This window comes from Toxotes jaculatrix, chromosome 14 (genome assembly GCF_017976425.1).
Source record: "Toxotes jaculatrix isolate fToxJac2 chromosome 14, fToxJac2.pri, whole genome shotgun sequence".
NCBI lineage: Eukaryota > Metazoa > Chordata > Actinopteri > Toxotidae > Toxotes > Toxotes jaculatrix.
The window spans coordinates 20,668,977-20,689,179 of NC_054407.1; the positions used below are offsets into that span (position 1 = coordinate 20,668,977).

The following is a 20,203-nucleotide window of genomic DNA, read 5'->3' on the forward strand; positions in this document are numbered from 1 at the left end:
GCTGGTCCGTTAACCTCTCAGCACGGCATTTCTCTGCACTCTCTCTTCCATCTCTGGGGCCTAATGCCAGCTGCCCTTTTCTGCAGAGACCGGTGATATGCAGCAGCAACATTTCAGCACGTAATAAGTATTATCAGAGAATCTGTATGCTGAGGGAGAATTCAGTAACTGTCTCACATTTGGGTAAAGGTACAGCAGGATGTGTGGATACGAAGGGCGGTAAAGGTCAACAACGCCGATTACAGGACTTCATGAAAATTATCCCTGAGCTGCTTGTCACAAAACAGCCATTCAACAGGCTGTTTAGCCTTTATGAGAAGGTGAAATATCTGTTGCCATCAGATATGAGTCAAGTCAAACTTGTACATCCTTTTTAATGGTTTTATTTTAACCTACACGGTGCACAGATGGGTGGGGGTTGCCACAAAGGGCACTGGCTGCCAAAAAGTTTAGACAATTACAGGAAAGTATCTGAAAATCTGTCACTGTCTGACAATTTAGTTGACATTATCTGAAATGTAGCGAACCCCACCCATGTGGTGCTCTCCGAAGGTTAATACAAACTCTTATGGGTAAATGTAAATGTAAATGCTGTTCCCACCATGTCGAGTCAGCACAGAGGAATGCCAGATGACTCCAAAGGAAGCCGGCTCCGGTTCATGTGGTGACCAGTCACTGACCTGCTCTAACAGCTGGAGGTGTTAGCTTTTTTGGAAAGGTTTTCTCATTCATACTCAACTCAGTTTACTTCTCTAATGGTGTATTTGGCTACAGAGAATAGAGGAAATTATATGAAGTTTTCCGGGGGGAGGATAGACGCCTCACAGCAAAGGAGGACTCCTTGTTTATACTTGGCTGCCAAAAGGAAAAGGGTGTCAAGGGGCTAAATACCAGATATAGAAACCTGAGATAAGGCATTTTCTCAGAATGTAGGCGGTGGATCAAGGGAACAAAGAGTAATGTTTGGCTTCCTGCTGTATATGTAGCCCATAAATAAAAATAGGACAAGGATGACATTAACCTCAGGAAGTGTAAATCCCAACAATATGTAAACAAACCATTGCAGTGGAGCAAAGTCACAAATTTCCAAATGTATATGGATGTGAAATGTTGTGAAATCTTGTTTGCACGTTGTCTCAAGTGTTTACTTCAGAAGATAACGTGATTTTTTTAATGACATTTTAACAGCATTAAGTTTATCAACATGAGTGTATGATGTTATTTTTCTCAACCCTGTGCCTCATTAATTGTCAAATGACAACCAGCATCCACCAGCTGCTCACTATGAAGTAAAATACTCATGCGTGTTACGTGGAGAATAGTGAACAGTTATGCTAGTGGCTCTGTGAAGCTGTAAATGGGCACAAAAGTGCTTAAAGCTAAATGCTAACGTGGGCATGCAAACATGATCTCAGTGACAATGATAAGGTGCTAATGTTAAGTAACAACTCTGACCTGCTGGTGATTCCACAGGAAACATCAGGTGATTAGTAAAGTCAGTAGGATTCGTCCTTGAAAAGACCACGAAAGTCTGTACCAAAGTTCATGGCTCTTCATCCAATAGCTGTTGATATTTATCGGTCTGAACCACAGTGGTGGACCGACGGACAGACCGACACTGGCATTCCTTGAGCCATGCCATAGGTAAAAACTCCTCAAAAATTTACAGCATACTTTCGTTTTTTTGGAATAGCTCTAAAAGTTCGTAAAACCATTTTTAGCAAATATTTCTTAAACAGGAGTAAACTGCGTGGGGTGTTTTTGGGGACTATTTTTGGCCACGTATTAACATACATTTGAGTGTGCGCGTTCATGTAATGAAGGAACATTGTCACTGAGTGAAACAGTGAGGCTCATTCATGTGTTTTTAATAGGTTTTTGACAACAATGTAATAATTGATTCTCATTCTGAACTATGCGCAAAAATCTGATCAAATCATGATTCACAGTCCTGTTAATGCAAGTAGAACTGATCAATGGTCAGAGAGATGGATAATACAGAGTTGGATACAGCAGATGGATAGGATTTACAATGTCATCACACCAGGGTTTGATCTGCCAAAAAACTGCAGCCCTTGAGACCTCAGTAATAAAGATTTCCTTGAGTGAATATTTAGTCTACCCTCTCTGAACGGCTCTGTGTGTTTCTGCCTGAGGCGATAAGGGTCGTTCTGCCTCCTGAGCGAAGTTGGCCGTACTTCGACGGTGGAAACCAAGCTACTTCAATTAGAAAGAACAAGTCATTAGAACACAAGGTCAAGGTCTGTCCCGTCTAGACACATTCACATTTTACAGTTTGATACAGAGTTTCATGAGAAGCCCAACGCCAAGTATTAACACCTTCCCAACACTGACTCAGAAACTTGCAGTGTTTGTTTTACTGGCAGCAAGAATCTCTCCCTTTTTTTTTTTTTTTTTTATGTCCATATGGCACAAGGAAGCTAATTACATCGAGGAATGTATTAGATTCATAAATCTTCATGATGTGACAAACTGCAGTAAGAGTGAGGATATGTCTAGAGGTTTTGGATTATTATTAGAGAGCATATTTTACTTACCCTTGCAAATGAAACATGTCTTCACTTAGTTTTTTGGATGGAAACTTTCCCTCGGGCTGTGAAAAAGCTACACCTTCTCTGGTGATATACAACCCTGTGACGCTGCATCAACAGCTCAGGTCAGAGTTTCAGCACAGAACGGCCTGTGTGATGGATGAGACACACGTGTGCGCACGCTGTCGTGAACATGTGGCCCAACAAATTGAGATTTCTCTGTTTTGGTGCTACATGACTGCTAAGAGTGACCAAACTATTCTGGCCAAAACAGACTTTTTGAGAAAACCACTTAGTTCTAACATTGTCAGCAGTTGTGAGCAGCTTAAATTGCACATACTCTTGGCATTCTCTATCAACTGTTCACCCTTGTCTCTTAAAAAATATGTTTAAACACTACGAGTTTGCAACAGTAAATGTTTGAAAGAAACATAATGCCACTCTGCAAAGTTGCAGCATTTACTTGAAGCAACTAAAGCATAGTTAGCTTATTTATGGCTATGTTTAGGCAACTAAAAGCACTTAATTCAGGAACAATAAGAGAAAGATGGTGCTCTTAAAATGAGGGCAGCAACTAATGATTATTTTCATTGTCATATATCTGCCAACCAAGAAACAAAAAATCCCCATCACAACTATGTAGGGCCAAAAGTGATGCCTTTAAATGTCTTATTTTGTTCGACCAAAAGTCTGAAAACACTAAAAAATGTAGTTTACAATGATAAATAACAGAACAGAGCAAATCCTTATATTTTACAGGCTGGAATTAGATGCAATGTTTTGCGTTGTTTTACTATTTTCGCTTGAAAAATTACTGAAACCATATTAGTGCACCCACAGGTGTTTGGGATAATGTCGGGAGTTGTTGTGGTGATAATTCTCTGCAGCAGGATTTTTCAGGACCACCCTCCTTATTACGCAAAAAGGGTTTATTGTGGCTTTGTTAGCCTGTCAACTTTTCTATAAACATGCAAGTTTGTTTTGTTTTCTACATACCTAACAATCCTCACAACCTTTAGAGCCTTGACTATAAAGGCCGCAGTGTACTCACAGCTGAAGTTAGAGTTGATGGATTTCCCGGACAGGAGGCTGTTGACGGTAATCTGATAGATGATGTGGAGCAGCAGGAAGGACATACTGGTGAAGCAGAGGGACTGCAGCAGACGCCCTGTGTGGCCTGGAGGAGGAGGAGAACAGCTACAGTGAGTTCACCACCACCACCAGCATTCACTTTAAGGATTTCCACATGTTATTTCTGCACTCAAATACAGAAAAGTTTCTTTGCTGGTTCGTTTTTTTGTTGTTTTTTTTTAACACAGAGAACTTGACACGGGTGAATATTTGCTTCTTTTTCAGTTGGGCAATATTAAAAAGTGCCTGGTATTTCTGCATTCTTATAGCACTCTTACGCCAATCCAAGGAATGTATTCAAACACGGACAGCTGTTTCCTATAGCAAAACTCAGAGAACAATGACTCACATTCATGCAATCAGCTGTGGAGCTGTTTTGAATGAATTGGTTAAGAAGGTGAAGGTGACTGGGAGAGCACCCAAGGGGGAGTTTCTGTGGATCAAGACACATATTCTGGTTAAGAACTGGCAACACTACCATGGAGCAGAGCTTATTTTGGTTGAAAAGTCAAATAAACATTCCAGTGGACCACAAGACCTCTAATTCTCCCTAAGTCTCCAATTCATCGTCAAAGGAGCAAAACCAGACTTTATATCTGATTTAATTCTTTGGTTTCTGGTTTCAGCAGCTACTCAAGCTCACAAATAAAGACTTAGCTTTTCCACCACCGTAAGAGCAACATACAGGCGTTGAGTGACCTGGTGTCTTCCTTTCACGTAGGTTAAGAATACAGCTGTCAGTGGACATTACCGATCGTGGGAGGGATGGATGCGAGGAGTCTCAGCAGCGGCAGCAGCTGTTCAGCACATGGCCATTTTATAGTGCACCTACAGGTATTTGGGCTAATTTCAGTAGTTGTTATGGTGATAATCCTCTACAGTAGGATTTTTCACCTACACTCATTTATTACGAAAATGAAAACGCTCATCCCCGGGGAAGGATGAGCTTGATGGGACTCTGCATCTTTGATGACGAAATAACTATAATGTCCCTTGCTGTATGACCAGGCCTGAAAGATTAAACTGTCCTACACAGTTTGGTCCACTGGTTCTTCATGGGGCAACATCTCCATCTCATTAAATTTACTGCATCCTTGCGGGGAACACATAACAGTTTTACTACAGTATGGCATAATATCCTGGCTTAGGTGAAGCACTACTGCTGAGCCTCCGGCCACAGAGGGCTAACCTTATCAAATGCGTGCAACAACACACCGTGGCAGGCTTATTAAATGTTGAAGTGAAAACAATTTGTGCTAATTTCCCATTGCAATTCCCTGGGCTTTCACAAAGTGGGAAAAGAATGCTTGTAAATATGACGTATGGCGACTCTTAGCAAGCTTCTGAATCCAAATTGGTCCAAAGGCTCTGGACAATGCAACTGTTTTGGCTCTGTCCCCCTTTTTTTCCCCTATTTAATAGAACATTTTTGTTGTCTGACGGCCATCTGTCTTGGTTTCCTGACGCTCATCTTGAATAAGTATTCTGCTCCGCTTCATTATTCAGTCTCAAAACGCCATCCCAAGAGTGCTTTTTAAATGCTCCCAAAACAGAGGGCATTGTTCAGTTACTGCTTTTTCCCTAATCAATCAGAGAATTGTATCCATTTGACAACATCAAGACATGATTTAACCACACGGTCGTGCCAAAGTATAGTTTCAGAAGAGGCCAGTGAAACCCTTTGAACAGTGATGCAATTTGGCGTGTTTAAGGAAGCCCATGCCAGACTTAACAAAAGGGGAAAAAAAACAGTTTCTCAGGTCTTCAAAAGGTATCATAAAGATGGATGATTTGAGGCCAGACAAGGAGATGCGTTAAAGCCAGACAACCTCTGTTAGAAGTCTACTAGCTAAAACATAAACCTGATAAATCACCCATAACATCAAATATTTATACAAATTTGTGCAACAGTACAAAAAGACTCCCCCAAGGGAAACTGTCATGTCAGTGCCTATTCAACAAGGCATATAGTACCTACTGTAACAGCTGTTAAAATGCCTGCTACCCATATGAGAGCAACCGCTTAGGTTTTGTTCACCTCCACTGAGAATTGAACGCCTTCAAGGGAGAGTGGAGCCACACACTGCCAATTACAACATTAAGGAGTAAATCACAAACAACAACAACAAGTTTGTCTCCAGTTAGGACTGGAGTCCTGCATCCTGTCGTATCCTTGGGCATACTGAGCTGCTGTGGCTCTTTAAAAGCAAATTACACCTAATGAATAATTCATGTCTAACATTTGGTTTAAATTAACTTTACCGATTTAACTGCCACATGTCCTTTAAGACTGAACAGACAAAATGAAACAGACCATCAAAACTAAGCACTCGGTTTAGTTCAATCCTTTTCCTAATTTTATCTAAAATAATTTATAAATTGTAGAATGTGTCTCTTTGCTGCACAGTAAGATGTATTTTCAGTGTATGTTCTGACACTAGGTCTGCATATATTAATTAAGTGAATAATTTAATAATTTATAATAATCTGCTTAAAAATTATAATCAATAATATAATTAACTGAGACAATACCACAATGTAGTAATTCTTTTTAAACTACCTTGCATCCTAAGTGTATGGACAAGTGACACTGTACAGTACAAATTACTTCTGGCACTGCCATCACAGTCATCCCAAACTATAACCAGCCTTAATTCAAAATTTTTACAAAACTCTGTGGAGGCCAAACTAAATATTTTTCCCTTCAACAGATTTTCACCCAGAATAACATGTTTATCTTGCAATGATTATAGTTTCCAGTTGCTTCACAATCGGTCAAAAATAATCCTGTTACTATGACTCAGTTTGCTGCAACTTACTCATTCTGTCCACTGCTTTTTCTCGTACTGTCCTCCTCCCTGATGACAGGCAGACAGATGGTATTCATGTCCTGACAGGTGCTGCACTAGAAGAATAGCTGATATTATCTGACGCCTATGACAATTTACTTCACTTCTTCTGTGTTTTTACTACTTTACACGATCACGTTACAGTAAACGCATCAACGCCTGGATAAAGGTTACATAAACATAAGCTGGTAAAAATTTATCACAACAGTTTTAGTTCAAGTGAAAGGCCTCCTGGAAATAAAAGAAAAGAAGAACTCCAATGCCTCGATGCAATCTTATTGTTTATGAAAGTTTAAACAAAAAGCAAGAAAACAAATTAGCTTAACTTTTAGAGCAACTAACAATGCAGTTAGTTGAGGCATTGTGCTCTAGTTTTAATTTCCTTTTTCACCAGTATTTACTCACACCTGCCCACCCCACACGTTTCTTTCTTTCTACTGATTTCCGTCTGCAACATGTGCCACCTTTTATGTTTCCGAGTAAACTCCAGCTCACGGCTCAGGAGGCACCTGCTGAGAGCTTCAGGGCACCAACAATGCTTTCGTCTGAAGGATGATGATCAGTCATACACTCTCAACTCAAAACTGCAAACTTTAATGAATTAAATTCCTATGCGCCCAAAACAAATTATGACAAGCCCAACAGAACGGGCTCCTTTCAGCTGTTCACTTGAGAGACAGTCAACAGCCATCAGACACATGAACATTCAGCTTTACTCGAAGACTTCTCTCTTTAACTATTGATGAGAGTGTAAGTGGTCCACTTTCTTTTTCTCCCCTCCTCTCCTCTCCCTCTCTTCCTCCTTCACTTCCTGATTGTTATTTCAGCTGGAGACGAGCAGAGACGGCTCTCGGACTGGATGTTGTTCCCTCTGCTCAATATGGGCGTATGTATTATTAAACACAGCATGTGGTCTCCTACAGAAACCCACATTATCAGAGGTCTGAGAGGTGTGCTGTTTAGTATTTTGCGGTGAGGGGCGCGGCTGAACTTGGCGACTGCAATCCCACATTGATCACCCTTTAAGGAGAACAGTCACCTCAGACACTTCTCATAAACCTCAGAGGTTCCCTGTGATTTACATCTCTTTACAGGATGAGCGGCCGTTATGTAGACGTCGAAGAAGGACGATGTGGATGGTAGTTCACCAGCGCTGAGTTTACTGAACTCTTTTCTAAACCAAAATACCAAAGAGCTTAAACACTAAACTGCACCTCAACCCTCACATAGGCTGAATTAACTGGGACTCAGAATATGGTATTACTAAATCAAATCCATCTAAAGAATCTTAGGAGCAACTTTTATATCAGCCTTTTCATAAGTGAAGTGGTTAGCCATTATCAAAAACAGCCCTCACCCCAATTTTATTGTTTTCTTCTGAAGGATATTTCCTAGGCTTCAGTGTGTTCCTTTTCTCAACTATACAGCTTGTGTGTTCAGTTCTCTTGTCTTTTAAGTTTATTTATTTATATGGACATTGTGTTTGTGAACAAACCAAACCTGAGCCTAAAATGACCATACCCATCAAGTGAGCTCTGGCCCTGATGTACTGTAGCTTTCTATCTCAGATCTGGCTGACCGTGGATCATTTTTATTATTACAGATGGACTCATGCCCACACTAACTGATATTACCTTTCACGGACTCAACTATGTGCCAAATCCATCCTCATCTCAAGGAAATTCAAGTCCCCTGGAGAAGGGCTGGTTTGTAGTGCAGAGAACAATATTACATTTCAAACTAGAGGCTTTTGGGAAACAGTCAAGATTCTCTGGGCAATGGACAACACCGAAGCCATTGAACGTGTGAAGCTTCAGAGAAAGTTGCGCTGCAGATCTTACCCTTCATCGACGTGCTTGTGGGCTCCGCAAATAGTGGAATAAGGAGGAGATAGATGAGGTAGACGAAGGACAGGGCATTGTACCTGAACAGGCAAGCTGCAGAAACATAAAAAAGAAAACAGATTGAAGAGTTAGGATACACATCCACCTCTTAATCATAATAAACAACAACAAAACTCCATTTTAATACCAGTGCGGTAAAAGGATATTTATAACTTGGTGAGTAATACCGCATTACATAACTTTTAACAGTAAATAAAATGCAGAAGCTGGCTGTGGCAACAAGCTGCTTGGTCAGGAGTCGTCACTGAGATCTACTAAACACAGATTTGAGAGAAACATGTGGTGAAACTCATTAAAATGTTCCTGGTGTAGAAAAGCTGCTCATACCAATAAAAAGCCAGAACATTCCTCTAACCAAACTTTACACTCACAAGCCTCATTATCTGTTCATCTGGCCTGCATCACAAAAAGAGCCTGAGCTTAATTCAGTCATTCGGGGACTTGACATTTGTTTTGAAGTACAATAATCACCCGATAGCTCTTGGGTGTTAAGAGGGGACAATTAACCGACTGTGCTGACCGCAGCCGGCTCTGCCTCTCTCTGCCGTTTAACGCCTCACAAAGTGCAGCTTTGTGAAGATTTCATTTTGCAAGAATCCTCTAGCATTTCATGGACTGCGAGCATTATTAAACCTGGATCATTTTTTTTAATGATAAAAATCTGGAAAACAATTTATCACAAAGTCTGCAACAGACCACCGTTGTGCAGCAGATGCCCCTAAAATGCACAATGTACCTCAGAGTTTTGAAAACAGGAAAATAACTTTAGGATGCCAAAACTTTAAATGAAACACAGCCACATGGAGTGTGAAGTGAGCGAAATGTCATGGCCAGTGCCTGAAAAGACTTCAAGTTTTTGGTTTTAGCCTCTTTGATCAAAGACTAAAGTGATAATAATATATATGATTTTATTTTATTTTAATTGAACTTTTTGCAATACTTGCACCATAATTTTTGCATTTCATTTTTTAATTTCATTTCATTTATTTGTAAACTTTTTAAATAAGGAATAAATTGTTTAAGTCAATATTTTTTTGTGGTTACAGTTTCTCAAAAGTGAGGACTTCCCACTTCATGTGATGGACATTTTTCATTATTTTCTGACATTAAAAATGTAATGATTGATTAACCGAGAAAACAGTCATCAGACTGAGAATGTTGAGAATGTCAGTTGCAGCCCTACTCTATTTTGAATTCAGTCAAGCTTTAATTTAATGCACTGTTTCAGTATTTAGGATGTGTCACTACACATGACACTGGATTATGTAACTCCACACACTCACCCTTTCCCGAACACTCCCACTACTCACGCACGCACGCACACATACACACCATGTCTGAGCACATGCAGGAAGTCTTTTGAGCTCATGATGAAAGTTACAACGCTTAAGTGCAAACATGTCTTCCAAAAACCATTAATTGATGTATTGATCCGCAGCGCACCTCATTTCCCCGAGTCAGACTGACCATCTGCCCCGGGTCGGAGGCTTTTACCAGTTAAACGGCTCACATCACCTGCTGACTGAACATCAGTTAAAGCGTCCAAAATGAGCCACCCTGTAGCAAACACCACTTCAGCACTGAAACCTAAACATGAAGCATGTTTTTAGTTTTTTAAACAACCTGAGTAATGAGTACATCTGCAAATTCAGCTCATTTAACAGCTCACGCAACGTTTGCAAGTCCCAGTTTTTAAGAATGTACAAAATGTGTGATAAGCTGCATAACTTCCTACATTTCCTTGAACATTTTTAGGTCAGTAGGTAGCGTGGAGGGAAGGAGGGAAGTACACAGTGACTTTGTATAAAATGTGGACGCAACACTCCGACCTCCCAAATTTCTCTCTGCGGTTATATCAACAAGCACAAAGTTTACAACCTGGTCAGCTGCATGAGTTACTATCTAAGTCATAGACATTGGCCCGTGTATGCAGCTACTGGTCTTGATCTACTGAAAAATTACACTTAACTGCTGAAAATGGTGCTTTTATTTATCTTTGCACAGTCAATGGACCTATTCATTAACATTTGACTCGGCGGTGACTTTTCTGTGCTGGAGCCGTACAGTAAGTGAGCCTCCTGGCTTTTTTCTGCACTCAGACTAATGAAAACTAACAATACTTAATAAATGTTATGGGTGATGCTGTCATCTTTGGGCAAAGCACAAACATCTGTAGATTATCTTTGTGATTGAGATTCAAGTATGCATGCATGCTGCTTGACACGCCAGAGACACATATCACAAATATAATGACCCCCCAAAAAAAAGCACTTCATCGCTATTGTTCCCTTTTCCTTTTCAAACATTTTCAACAAGGGTTTTTCAACCAAAACCTCTTGGGTGAATAAGGAGGGAATGACTCACAATCTTTAATTTTTGGTCTCAAACTCTGCACCATTTTCCCACCCACTTCATTTTATCTCTGTTAAATGTGGCATTAAATAAGCTCTAAACCTGCATATTTTTCCCAGGTTGGCAGCCTGGAACCTGCCGACCCCATTACTCATCTGCTCCGTTACAAACCTAATGCAGTCATTTTGTATCTATATGGTGTGGAGATAGAGATAATCTATCTGTATCTGCATGGCTCTGCTCCCTCTGCTAGCCTGCAGACACTTGACCGCAGTCTTCCTGACCATTTGCCTTCGCTGTATGACTCACCATCCGAGGATTTTTACACAGGGAATGAAAATAAACTGCCGTTGTTTTTCAGACATCAGATTACTCCAAAAATCCCCATTCACGGGTGAATCAAGCTTTTGTCTTTCCCAATAAAAGCTACTATTACACACACGCTAAGCCTCAAAACAAGAGAAACAAACCAACTGATTTAAGAGTTTGAGCCCAAAAATATAACAGTGGTGATAGAAGATAAGGTGGTCCAGTGCCTGGCCAGGACGAGCACAGGGGAGATAACAGAGGAATTTAAACCCACCTGAAAAAAAACAATAAAGAGCATACCGCATCAGCTCTGTACCACCACTGTGCAGAGGTTTACTTCTTGCATTAAAGCACAAAACTTAAACAAAACTTTTTAAAAAGTCAAAATGGCTGATAGATGCCTCATCTAAATTCACCACTTTTTTTTTAAGCATCACTAGCTTAACGGTAAAAGCTATATTCATAAATTTTAAATCATAAATACAGTATATATACAAATAGAAAGGAGTCATATATAGTCAGTATATTGACTCAGTAACATTACTGGCATTAGTAAAGAAGTCAACTGAAATTTGCAAACATTACATTGCATGTATTGATTTGAGCTTGGGGGTACTATTAGTATTTTACTGCTTATGAATTTAAATTTTCATTTGTAAGCATAAGACTGTGTTATTTCTTCTTTCAGAGGTTACATTTAATGCAGGTAGCTTATTATAAAACTGGCCCGCCAGCTCTAAGAAAGCTAAAGGTTGTAACTTTAGTGTTGGGTTGGCACCACGCTAACTGAAGACGCCACAGTAACCTCCAATTCAGACATTTAGACCAAGGTTCTCCTATTCACGTAGCATTACCTCTCCTCCTCTAATTAGTTTAGTGACTTTGCTGACACTGAATTAAAACCTAAAAGCTGTTTTTAACTCACCATTTGTTTTTCTTTGGTTTTTCTTGTGTGCACAGCTCTGCCTCTGATTAGTTTACTGACTGAACCAGGACACTGAGTTGAAATGCCTTTTTATGATTCTTCTGTGTTCAGCAATGTTAAAATGGAACAAAGGACAAACTTTACATTTGGCTGTTTCTTGAGACTGAAGTCTGCTTTTACCCCTTGATCCGTTTCTTGTGTGTACAACTCTGCTTCTGATTCATTTTTGCATTATCAAGCAAAAGGCAGGAGCAGGCTTGACAACTTTTTTCTAGTTCTTTTTATATTCAACAACTATATAATTAAAGTTACAGTTTAAAAATAGCTTTTTTCTTTATGTGATTCTTCATTTTGAACAAAATTATTTTTTAAATCACATTTTCAGAGATAATTGTTCTGTTTCTGCTGCATTTCAGAGTTTTGAAGGATATTCGTTCCTATGCATTCATTACCACAAAAATATTAGAATAGGCTGTTGCTGTGTGTTGTTATGATTTGAGCTAACTAAACTCAGCTGGGTTAAAAGCATCATTTCTACAGCCAACTGGAGATTTGTGATGCACCAGCACAGCATCTATGGAACAGTGTATAAGCAGAAATTGATTTTGTTTTATTAAATTAAAACTCAAAAACAGAAACGTTTCATGTAGTATCATGGTTGCAGTGATGCTCCCAGCGGCTCAGTATTGGCTCATCCACTGTCCCTTCTGTCTGTCTGTCTGTCTGTCTTTGTGCTATACTCTGCTGCCTTACCTTCCCCACTCATCACAGCTGACCTGCTGCTCTGTCTGTAGATTCGCACCGCATGTTCGATATCAGATCAGACATTGGGGAAAGTGCACACTCATAATCGTGTTCACACTCCAAACTCTGCCAGTAAACGCATAAACACCAGCCTGTTTGATCAGCAAAACTGTAACTGTGTGCAAATGTGTGTGTGGTGGCAGAGGGACTGTGTACACATGGGCCCAGCAGTTCTGTGCTTTTCAATAGAGGTGCTGTCAGATGGCCAACAGGTAACACAGACTATGTAACGTCAGCAGACAAGTCTTTCACTAGGACGCGAGAACAGCGAGGATCGGCAACATATATTACACTACTGAACATATACAGCAAGTGAGATGTAGGTGTTTGGAGTCAGACAACATCTGCTGCACTGTTTGTTCAGCACTAAGAGAATAAAACACGAGACATCAAAGCCAAAACTATAAGAGACAATCAAACCTAGATGCACGTGTGACAAATAATCAAGAACAATGATCAGCATTAGACTGTTTGAGGATGGGCTCATGGTTATTGATTTACATTTAGTAGTTTTTAATTAACATGAGATCTTTGGCTGACAAAAACAGAGACAACGAAGAAAACTCGGTTGCTAATCAGGTGATGCTGATGACAGAAATACTTTCTCTAATCCCTAACGCCGTCTACACTTGCATATGTTCCCTTCTCTCCACTTTACATTTCCTTCATCCTGTCAGTTACTCTGCACAGCTGCGGTGAATGACAAGTGCCCATTTTGCACTTTGAAAAACATAAAATATTAAAGGTATGTTTACGATAAAAGGGAAGGCAATTCTTCTCTCCCTCACAACCGCATTATTAATTCATACTGTTAAAACGACTTTCCACGAATTAATGGAGACAATACATGGCCTCACAATTGCTTTTGGAAATAAAGGGGGCGTCAGGCTGGCAACTGATGCATTATGGTGATACTGAGTGGGTCTTATCTATAGAAAACATGCTGTTAGCTTTAAAAGTATGTCAGCGTAATAAGTCTTACACAGACACCAAAGTGGAACCTCAGTGGCAGCTGGATGCTAATAATTTTTCACTTGTGGCCAACCACAAAATTACAGCGTAAAACACAAAGTAAAAAGCATTTAATAGAGTCTGCATCGCAGGTGTGATCATACCTCAAGCATCATCTCCACAAATCTGAAGTTTTAAGCCCTCTTCCTCAGTGAAACTCATAATACCTGAGCTTCAAAGATGAGACACCTGCAGCCTGCTCAAAGCTGCTAACAGACACTCTCAAGCCCAAATAAGGTGCCAAGTTTGAGCGTGAATCATCACCCAAATCTGCATAGCAAAAGAATGAACCAAGCAAAACATTCAATAACAGCAACAATAACTCCATATACGAAAAGCATTTTTCTTAAAAAGTCACAAATGATGTACACAAACCAAAAAAACTCTGCTGACTGAAGCTCGGAGGAATGAGAAACAACACAAGTCATGTAGCTCTAACACTGTCAAGGCAATATAAATGTTAATTAATAATATTAACACTACATGTACTCGGTGTCCAGTCAGCAGCTAAACAATCAATAACGTCACTGATGATTCATTAATAGCTATCAAGCAAAAGTCAGAAACCACAATGGAATCCAAAGATATAAATCACCGACACCATAAAGCATAAGTGTATGTAGTGTTCCTACAGTACAGTACATGTAGTTTAGGTATTTGTGCAATATCTGTGTAGTGAAATTAACTTTTCTGTCTCATTCAGAGGAATAAAAGTAATTAGAATAAAACAGAACAGTAAACAAGTCAGTGATTTTAGTATCAAACAATGTGATAAGATAAAAAAAAGATGCACTTAATATATGTCTTCTTTTTTAATATCAAGCATTTCTAGACATCCAGACTGACACATAAACACTGTGCAGGGTGCAGTGACTCCAAAAGGTTGCCTCTGACGCACACTCAGCAGTGACTGGACACTCTGTTGTCGGCTGTGTTTCCTTTACTAAATCCAATAAAAGGTGACAGCCAAGTGAAGAACAGTGCTGGTCCACCATTGTTCTGCTTTCTAATTTATATTAAAGCTGGTGTGTGATGTTCAGTCCTTGTTTGGGTTCAGCTCAGATGATGAACTGTGACCTCCAGCAATCATGAGGTCAGTCTCAATCATCATACATTTCAACCATAAATTTGATTATATCCTACATACACAAACAGTTAATTAGTGTACAGTCAGATTTTTTTTAAATTAATGTCACAGAGATTTCTATCAGTTTACAAAGGTGGGAAAAGCTGAATAACAACAAAAACAAAGTCATGAAATTAAATGTTTAAGCCACAGTCTGCCTTTAAATTTACATTTAAGTACATTTAATTAGCATTTTTAGTGTTAAACAATTAATTGATCAGTGGCCCGATCACACCGGGAGCACACTTAGAACTCTAGGCCGACAAAGACGCGTAAAGTGTGGATTATAGAAAAACTCACCAGCTGCAAGACACATTGGCAGCAGTAACCTGAAGACCAGACCGCACACCACCTGGGAGGCCATGGCTCTGGGCAGCCCTTGTTGAAACCAGGTAAAAGAAGCAGAGGGTTGTCTCTCTAAGGTTTCTCTTGCATCCCAAACTCCTGCTCTCTGTCAAACCTCAGCTGGCATCAAACTGGTGCGCTCCTCCAAACGGCCACATCAGCTGTGTCTGATGACACCTGGACTCCGGTGGTTATTCCACAGAGAGAGACTGCGCATTTATCGAGGTTCACCACAACAAGCATGTCACCGGTAAGTAATGTCACAGTCATTGTTCAGTTGCGCAGAAGCATTGAAGTCCTGTAGTCGCTGCGCAAACTGAAAAGCAGACTCAGGTGCGCAAACAGCTGCGCTGGCACAACGCGCAAAAATGCCGGAGAAAGGAGCCAACAAGTCCTCAAGTCAATTTACTCCCTTTTTTAACTACAAAACCGCATAAACAAACAAAGTTCAAAACACAAAAAAGTCAAATTACACAACTTTACTATGAAACGTGATAAGAGCACTGAGTATAACCGGGTAAATGTTCCCCTTTCCTTTAGTCCCCTTGCTGAAATTTGACTTTCTGACTTCTGGTGTGTGAACTGAATTCTCCAATAGGAGGCTACAGGATGAGTGTGTGATTGACACCTGATCCAGCCAATCAGAAGTCTTCGTCTGGTAACCGGTCCAGCTCTCTGAGATAATTGGAAGCAAGAGGTGGGACGCGCCGAGAGGGATGCGAATACCAGAAGTATTAAAAGATAACGTGTCACAAATCCACAGCTTTGGTTTGATTTCACAAAATACATTTTCATAGTTTAGTATTTAGTCAGTATCTTTAAGTCTACAGACACCGAATAAGCACCAGGAAGATTTTATGAATTTCAAAAGTCTTTCATTCACCACTGCGTCCCCTCAGCTCTACTGTCCAGCTGTTGTTTAGAGAGAAACAGCGACACCTACTGGTTTGAAACCAGCCTGCACAAATCAGCACAAGCTCCTCAGTCCAGTCAGTGTTACCACAAAACAGGCCTGTCACATTTCTCTTTGGAGGAAGGAAAATCATTTTACCAAAATGTTTTCAGTTCTTAAAATAATTATGAGCACTTAATCAAAAGCATCTTCTCTGATTACATTTGATCCAAACAACTCAACCTTGAAGTGCTCCGTTCTGTCTATGAATTTCCAAGATTCCCCTTAAAATGTTATGGACATATTGTTGATTTGCATCATTGTGGTGTTAGTTGTCAGTTGGTGAATACTATTAAGTCCAGAGGTAAAAGACTTTGTGACTGCCGCTGAAGAGTCCGTAAGTAAGAAAGACACAGTGTCCCTCTCGGCTCTAGGACTGGCCTGGTTACAGAAGACAACAATCAAGAAGACATTTTTCTTTGGCGATTAGACCTCACTGTGACACCATCACTCTGTGGGCAAGTAATGATTATTTTCATTATGGACTGATTTGCTGACTATTTACTTTAAATTAAATGATTGATTGTTTTGTTTGTAGAAAGTCAGAAAATAATAAGAAATGTCCATCACAATTACCCAGAGCCCAAAGTGACACCATCACAATCTTTGTTTTACCTGCTAATATCTGCATTCATCATGTTATTTAAGGTGTTTTGTTTTTGTTTTTGTTTTTTGTTTTCATTTTTGAAGGTTTGAGTCATTAATGACTCATTGAAATTTAAGGCTAAACATCATTAAGAGAGACGCCTGGAGCTGTGCCACTGTACACTGAGAACTTGTGTTGACTCACGTAACATTTGCTTGAGCTTAATTTTTAAATAACAGCAAGAATTATGTTCCAGAATTCTCTGAGAGTCTGAATATTAATTTTTTTTTCCTCTTCTTTCCCATTTTCATTGATGCTCTCCATTTAGCATAACATTGCAGGCATGTTTGACGTTTATTTGTCCCTATTGGGACACAAATTAATCCTCCCCACTTACACACTAATCTGATTTAGGACAAAATGTACACTTTTGATAGTCCTGACTGCTGGAAAGAGCATTAAAGCAGTAACCAAGATATTTCCTGGGAATGTCCACTAAATTTGAACTAGAACAATGTCACAAACAGAACATATTAATGTAAACATTATTGTAACTTGTTTCCCCCTCATTTAAAACACTTAAAATTCCACTTAAGCTTATTTATATTCACTGTTAGAAGATACTGCATTTAGAAACAAGCTAAGGAGTGCTGATTTTGTGTTTACTTGTTGTGTATGGATAAAGAAGAGCAGCCAAAGTTTCACTAATGCATTAACATATGATTAGAACCAATCAATCAAACATTCTTTGATATTTTTAACGATGATATTGACAAGGAAATGATCCATGCTGTTATTTCCTCTGAAGTGCATTAGGCAGGAGGAGAGCAAGGTTTGATGGGAGTCATCGGTCCACCACATGGAAACAGAGGGCACTTAAACCAGCAAAGGTCCTGCTTGCAATGTGATGAATCATCGTTTGGCCTAATCACCGAAATGGATTCAGTTTATGAAAATAAGAAAAATAAATAGCTGAATGCTGCTGCAGGAAAAGCTGACTTAGAGAGATCATCAACAGGCTCGCTGCCAACCCCTGCCCTGAAGCTTCACTTCTCCCTGGAAATCCAGACCGGCTGGATACTCTGCTGCAGCGGTCGTATGGGAGCAGTCAGAGAGTCACCACGAGGCCCCTGAACTGCAGCCAGAAGTGATCAATAACCAACCTCAAAACATGTCAGCCCCTGATTTGTTTCTGCTGTTTGAAGTCTGGACTTGCTGATCTAATCCCTCAGATGGATGTGAATCTTAAGTAACATTTGTCTTTGATCCATTATTCATCCGATTCTTGAGAGAACTATTGATATGCTCTCGGGCCAAATGGACACAGCAGTTTTACACTGTTGTAAACAGTGGAAGTTCAGGTTCGTTGCTCCTGATTCACCTGCCTCACACGAATATCAGAACTGTGATAAATGCACCAAAAATGGTGTGGTTTTTAACAGCGTTGTGTGGAAAATTAATTTCTAATAGCCTAAAGGTAGTGACAGTGAGTCTCAAGATACCCATGTAGTGTGATAACTTTAGCACACAGAGAAAGATAGCATGTTTTTTTTAGTTGAATTCAAGCTGAAATAATAAAAACAAATCCACAGCTACGCCAACAGTTCTACAAGGCTGTATTTAAGAACGGCAGTCAGTCCGTTTTGCAGGGATTTGGTCATAAACCAAATTCTGATCTGGCGTAAAAGCAAAGGTCAGGGGATCACCAAAGTCATCACAGCTCATCCTGAGGGGAACATGAACGTCTGCACCAAATTTCAGCACAAATGCCAACCTCATGATGGTACTAGAGGAAAACATTGTGTGTCAATCCATCAAATAGTTGCTGAGATATTTCAGTCTGGACAGAAAAGATGTGGACCGATCAGCAGACAAACTGGCATTGCCACTAACATGGCTAAAAAGTAGATATAACGCTGTCATATTGGGAATGTTTTTCTTGGCTTCCACCTCTTAATTCCAAATTGATTCATTAAAGCCTTAATACTAGAGCATGTAATGATATATTTTGCTTAGTGTGCCAACAGTTTGGAGAAGGGCCTTTTCTGTTTTAACATGACAATGTTCATGTTCACAAAGCCAGGCCCATAGAGAAGTGGTTTTCCCAGTTTGGTGTGGAAGAGCTTGACTGGTCTGCACAGAGAACTGACCTGAACCACATCCAGTGCCTGCACAGAGCAGGATTTATTTCTCTGATTTGTTAAATATACATTAGATACTGTATATTCTACACTCGCAAAAACTACAAGCAAAAGTGTGGACAAACAGTGTGTTGATTATTTATCTAAAATCTAATAGTGCAGAATTCCTCCCAGCCTAAAATATTCATGTGAGCAAAGAAAATCTCTGTAAATGCTGAATTTCTTGTGCTTTCACTGAAGATTATACGCTGCCAGTCTGCAGCAGAATTCAACAAGAAGAAAACAGAAGTGCAAATGAGATTAACGTCCAGATTGCTTCAATATTGATCCACGAGAGAAATCCAAACTGTGTGTGTGTGTGTGTTCAGTATTTACATGGATGCACTTTCCATGCACTCTAAAGGTGCTGCTGCTTAAGTGGGCTTTTTAGTGTCTTTATGTGGTGGCTGTGGGCAGATTGTCTCTTTAGGAATTTAGACAGATATATATCTGTGCTGTCATATGAAAACCTGCTAACTCCAGTTTGGGTTATGTTCATGTTTCAATTGCACACGTGTGATTTAACCTCCTGTTGGTTTATTTTGTGATTTTTGCTTTGTAAAAATGAAGTCAGCTGTATTAGATAAAAATAAAAACATATGTTAATCAAGCTTCAAACACTGCAGCTTTTATAAATTGTTTAAAAAACATAACAGTTTGAAATTATACACGTTTTTTTTTTTCAAGCTATTATGTAACCAGGATAAGTATCGACAGCCACACTCACATTTCTGTGGGGCTGTACTTAGACAGTGGTACTTTGATATAGATGCTAACATCTATATGTTAACAAACTAACAATTACAATGCTGATATGCTGATTTTTTTTTAATGTCTCATGGGAATGCCAGTTTTGCAGGTGTGTTTGTTCCTTACTTTTGTTCCACCAAAGTAAGGAACAAATTCAGAGTTTGTGTGTTATAAAGCAAGACCGCGACACAAGGGACGGGCGGCGGGCATTGTGGGGGAAATTCACTCTGAGCTGTGTGTTATAAAGCAAGACCGCGACACATGGGACGGGCGGCGGGCATTGTGGGGGAAATTCACTCTGAGTTGTGTGTTATAAAGCAAGACCACGACACAAGGGACGGGCGGCGAGCATTGGGGGTGTCGCCCATGGAGTAATTCAATGTAGAACCGCCACTGGTCGTGCTGCTGGTGTGGCTCAAAAACTCAT

The 20,203-nt window shown here is 39.8% G+C and overlaps 1 protein-coding gene across 6 annotated transcripts in view; it reads right to left on the reverse strand.

Annotated features, from left to right (window-relative positions):
- LOC121192946 (piezo-type mechanosensitive ion channel component 2) overlaps positions 1-15,762 on the reverse strand; it is a 66,076-nt gene extending 50,314 nt beyond the window's left edge. For all 6 annotated transcript variants that reach the window (XM_041054983.1, XM_041054982.1, XM_041054981.1 and 3 more), the window contains exons 1-3: positions 15,264-15,762; positions 8,374-8,469; positions 3,604-3,729 (exon numbers count right to left, since the gene is read on the reverse strand). In XM_041054983.1, coding sequence (XP_040910917.1) covers positions 3,604-3,729; positions 8,374-8,469; positions 15,264-15,327 — 286 coding nt within the window. In that variant the 5' untranslated portion in view covers positions 15,328-15,762. The remainder of the gene's footprint in view (positions 1-3,603; positions 3,730-8,373; positions 8,470-15,263) is intronic.
- Positions 15,763-20,203: the final 4,441 nt, after the last annotated feature.